Source organism: Glycine max, chromosome 2, assembly GCF_000004515.6.
Source record: "Glycine max cultivar Williams 82 chromosome 2, Glycine_max_v4.0, whole genome shotgun sequence".
In the NCBI taxonomy this organism is placed as follows: domain Eukaryota; kingdom Viridiplantae; phylum Streptophyta; class Magnoliopsida; order Fabales; family Fabaceae; genus Glycine; species Glycine max.
Genome location: NC_016089.4, coordinates 7226230 through 7231508, shown reverse-complemented (window position 1 = coordinate 7231508; position 5279 = coordinate 7226230). Strand labels below are relative to the sequence as shown.

General features: G+C 28.8%; 1 protein-coding gene across 1 annotated transcript; it reads left to right on the top strand.

Annotated features, from left to right (window-relative positions):
- Nucleotides 1-2061: 2061 nt before the first annotated feature.
- On the top strand, nt 2062-3436 carry LOC102665310 (extensin). The gene is made up of 2 exons (XM_041011589.1): nt 2062-2833; nt 3172-3436. The coding sequence occupies exon 1, from the start codon at nt 2294-2296 to the stop codon at nt 2795-2797; it is 504 nt and encodes a 167-aa protein (XP_040867523.1). The 5' UTR covers nt 2062-2293; the 3' UTR covers nt 2798-2833; nt 3172-3436.
- Nucleotides 3437-5279: the final 1843 nt, after the last annotated feature.

Genomic DNA, 5279 nt, shown 5'->3' with positions numbered 1-5279 from the left:
ATATATATATATATATATATATATATAATTTGATATATAATATATTTTTTATTGATCCAATCATTGAGTTATATTTATGTATTATTAAGATTGTTTGTGTTAAATTTTATAAAAATTAAACAATAGGAAAAAAGTAATTAAATAATTAATATTTTAATATATTTTAAAATATTTATATTACACTAATTTTAATTTATATGAAAGAGGTTATAAATAATTTTAAATTATGTGAAAGGAACTTTTAATCCAGAGAAATATTATCCAATTGTAAGTAATAAAATAATATAATAATTGTTAAATTTTAAAGTTATATTTATGTAATTTGATTTTATATATATATATATATATATATATATATATATATATATATATATATATATATATATATATATATTCTAGTTACATTATACACTAGAAAGTAGTATCGAATTATTTACATGTTATGACAAATTAATTTTTCAGGATCTGAAGAACTTGTGCAAATAAAGGGAGAGGGAAGAAGCACCATACAGTTTATGCAGTGAAGAGTGTGTGGAACGCGTTTTGTGAAAGTAGTGTTTATTTGGTTTCACTTTATTATTTTTATTTGTACTTTGTACTTTATGTATTTAAAGTTTTAAGGCACTGTTTAGATCTGGTCCATGTGTTGTTACTCCAGTTATATTACTATATAATAAATAAATACCCTGATTTTTTTACTTTTGAAAATTCCATTTAAAATTTCTACAAATTTCGGTATACGTACCCACCAGGAGTTTGACATGCAAGAACCGCGAACGTGATGAAATGAAAATGACCTGCTCTCTCTCTCTCTCTATTAATGTATAAACTAAATGATGGTTGATTATTATCAACACATTATTCACTACTTATTTACACACTATTACAGCAGTATATAAAAAAAACTAAAGCGTATCTACATGAAAACAGCCGAGACTGTATCTAACAAAATTACTAATCCCACTGAGTGTTAAACTACAGTTTAGATCCTTACTGACTAATTCATTAACTGAAAAAAGAAATTAGTAGTAGTATATTGAGAGAAATACTGAGAAAGTGGAAAGCGAAGGATTAAAGACTTCATATATCATATATATATAAGCACATAAAAAAGTCGTCACCTCACGCCTAAGAAAGGAACACGCAATTATTGCAGTGATACAAAAAAGTGGAATGTGCAGAAGGACTTCACCAAACTGCATCAGATTGAGGAGAAATGCTGTAATTAACTTTAGCAGCCTTCAAATCGTGATGTAGATATAGCTATATTATTTTTCTGCCACAATTCGGTTTTAATTAAATTTAACCATTGTAAAAACTTTTTTGGGTCAGTTATAAACTTATAATTAAGTTGGGTGCTATTTTATCCCAAAATGGGCGGAGAGATAGGAAAATATTAATTAGGTATAAAATAAAAATGAAAAAGAAAATCAATATATCATGAATATTCATCCATGAAAACAAACTAGCATCAACTTCACTGCACTCAACTACAACATGGATTTGTAAAGATTCAACAATCATATACAAAAGATAGGAGTTTTAAACATGGAAGGACATGATGATAATTTGAGGATTAAAACTTTAATAAAAGTCGCGTGTCATGTAATCTAAAAATAAAGAGTTAACAACATGAAGGAAGTACAAGTATAATGGAATTATAAAAGTTAGGAATTTTGTATAGTATAAAAAAATTAGAAAAGATATATGTAAATAATACATACCTCATGAAAGGTTTATGGAATTTGCTCTAATTTTTAAGTATTTGATAATACAAACCTTTTTACTTTACATTAATAATGTATAAAATTTAAATTTATTTAGAGTTTTGAATAAGATAAATTTAAATATCCAATTAACATAACTCAATTGCTAACGCGTTAAATTCATAAGAAATCACTTATTTTTACTTTAAAAAAATAAGATAAATTTGAATACATCCACATTATTTTATTTAATTCTCCTTTCTGTGAGTGTCTATACCCATGATTGTCCGATGATTTTTCAATTTGATACATCCTCATTATTTTATTTAATTCTCCTTTCTGTGAGTGTCTATACCCATGATTGTCCGATGATTTTTCAATTTGAATAGATGAAAAGTGTCTATACTCTATACCCTTGACTTAGAGTGTCCGAGGCTGATTCTCCAATTTTGATTAGATCAAAATCACTGTACATCTTTAAAGATGATTAATTAATTAGTGGTGTTAACGAGGTGAAATAAACTATATAAAGGGGCACTGTCTTTCCTAACACCATAACCAAAACCCCTTCTGAAGTTTGAGAGAAAATGGGGTCCCTAATGGCCTATGCTACTCTTACTCTCGTATTGGCAATAATAGTCACTCTAAGCTTGCCATCTCAAACCTCAGCTGACAAGTACGACTATTCATCTCCTCCACCACCAGAGAAGCCCTACAAGTATAAGTCACCACCACCACCACCCTACAAGTACCCTTCTCCTCCACCACCACCTAAGAAGCCCTACAAATACCCATCTCCTCCACCTCCAATTTACAAGTACAAATCACCACCACCACCACCACCCTATAAGTACCCATCTCCCCCACCACCACCATATAAGTATCCATCTCCTCCACCCCCAGTTTACAAGTCACCTCCTCCACCGTATAAGTACCCTTCTCCTCCACCTCCACCATACAAGTATCCATCTCCACCACCCCCAGTTTACAAGTACAAGTCTCCACCACCACCATACAAGTACCCTTCCCCTCCACCACCACCTAAGAAACCATACAAGTATTCATCTCCACCTCCCCCTTACCACTACTAAGTATAGTGATTTACTATATATATATATCATCCCATGGTAAGATTCACATAAAATTAAAGAGCACGTTATTTTAGATTCGTCTCTGGACAATAAAATCGGTCTCAGTTTCCGTCTCTGTCAGAGACGGGCTATTTTCTGTCGTTATTTTAGATTTTTTGGTAGTGTTTTATAAGTAATGTCTAATGTTATGACTAGCTTGTGACAAACTATATAGTGATTTAATTAGTATAGCACGTTAAAATAAACAATCATTTCATAGGATGCATTCATGTGTAATGTGAAAACTTCCTCGTTACATTGCTAGATAGCGGGATCATTTAATTACATGTTATGACAACCTAATAAGTTTTACGTGGACACGTGTGGTTTTTCAGGATCTGAAGAATGTGTGCAAATAAAGAAGATTGATATGGAAGGAACAAGCAGTGAAGCACCATACATATATATCAGTTAATTTGGCTTGACTTTTTTTTTCTTTTTGTATTTTATAAAGTTTTAAGGCACTGTTCAGATCTGATCCATATGTACTCGTTGTCCTGCATGTGTTGTGGTATTGTAACTGCTGGGCATGCATGCAGGGGTTTGTTATGCCAAGTTATATTATATAATAAATAATAAATAAATACCCTGACTTTATCACTTTGAACTTTGCATTTAAAATTTGTATATATTTCGGTATGAGAAACAGAGAAAGGCTAGAGTTTGACATGCATGCAAGAAACGCGAACATGAAAGGAAGATGAAGTAACTTTTTTTTAACAAGTTAAAGATGTATATATATTATATTACTAACGAAATGGTTGTTATGATTGTCAACAAATTATTCACTACTCAATCAGATACTGTTCACCAATATAAAAAATTAAAAAAGAAAATAATGCAAGCATATTAATTCTACAGGAAAATTATCAACCGGAATTGGTTGTAACAAAAGGATTAGCCCCACAAAGTGTTAAAGTACAATTTAGATACTTGCTGGGAGAAGCTCAGACATATAGAGTGCATTTACTACGAGAAATAGTTAAGTTCTTATAACTTATTGGACTAGTTAATTTAAAAGTTTGATAAAAAAAAAAACCACTAACTTATAAATTATAATTCCTGTTAAAAACAACTTATAAATTATAATGTTTTATTGGAACACTCTGGTGTTTTAATATATTTACCAATTTCTAACTTATTATTCTTTTCTCACTTTTATCGTCCCTAACATTTTTATTATATGTTTAGAAACCTTAATACACTCTCTTTCACTCTCATCAAATTTCATTTCTTTGTGAAATAAAATCATCAAAATTATAATACATATATATTAATTTAATCAAAATTTTAAATAAGAATAAAATTAAAAAATATCGTAATTTTTAAGATGATGCATTATTTGAGATAAATTAAAATATGAAAACTAATTATATTTAAATTATATATAGTTACTAAATTTAGTTACGACAGGTAATAATGTCTTTCTATATTATTTAATACTTATCAGGTAGTTAAATAATTAATTTTACCAAATATTGTAAATACAAATAACTAATTTATCTACTTTCAACTAGCTATATATACTCAACTTTAGCCGTTTATTAAAAATATAAAATAAAAATACTTAACTTTCATCCAGCTACTAAATTTTCAGTTAACTTATTAGCTACTTTCCAAACACCCTCATCTCATAATGTGTCTTACCATGCCTTAGAGCAAAAGTTTCTCCTATGAAGATACCTAGGAAAAAACTTTACATGGAGATTAAAACTTTTAAAACTAAAACACCGGCCGATGTAATCAAAATATTTAACGGTTCCTTGGCGTATTTATATATTAAAATAAATAAAAGAACAAAATTTAACTTTGAGTTTAATTTGAATAGTATTGTGATATTTTAAAATTTTCAAGACTAATTTGATGGCAGGCTAAATTTGTAGTAATTAAAAGACCAATTCGATAAGAATATAAAATTTTAAAAATCTATTCTGATTACTATTTTTTAAAAATAATTAACTTGAAATAATCAAAATTTTCCTTGAATATGTAAAACTTAATATTTACAAAACATCTAGAATGATCGAATGATATAACTTATAAGCACTCGTTTTAAGTGCATGAATGGTATAAAGTATAGAGCAACACGACAGATTAATATAAACACTAGATGTAGATGAATACCCCCATTTTAGGTCATAGTCGATTTGTACTGATTTTGGTAGGCGGGAGGCGAAAATTAAGCCAAGCCGTGTTAATAATGGTTTAAATGACTCTAAATGGTAGTAGGTAATTTTGCATAAGAATAATTCGTGATTTTCAGACTTGGCTTTTTCAATGAATTAATCATATCTAGACTCAACTTCAATGAATATACAACTTTTGCGGCACTAGCTAGTCACGATATTTTCTTTGCTACGTTATTTTTAGAGAAATACTAGTCACATCTCTTCTCTTACACTTTCTTTCTATGGCTTTCTTAATAATTAGCTGAAATTTAATT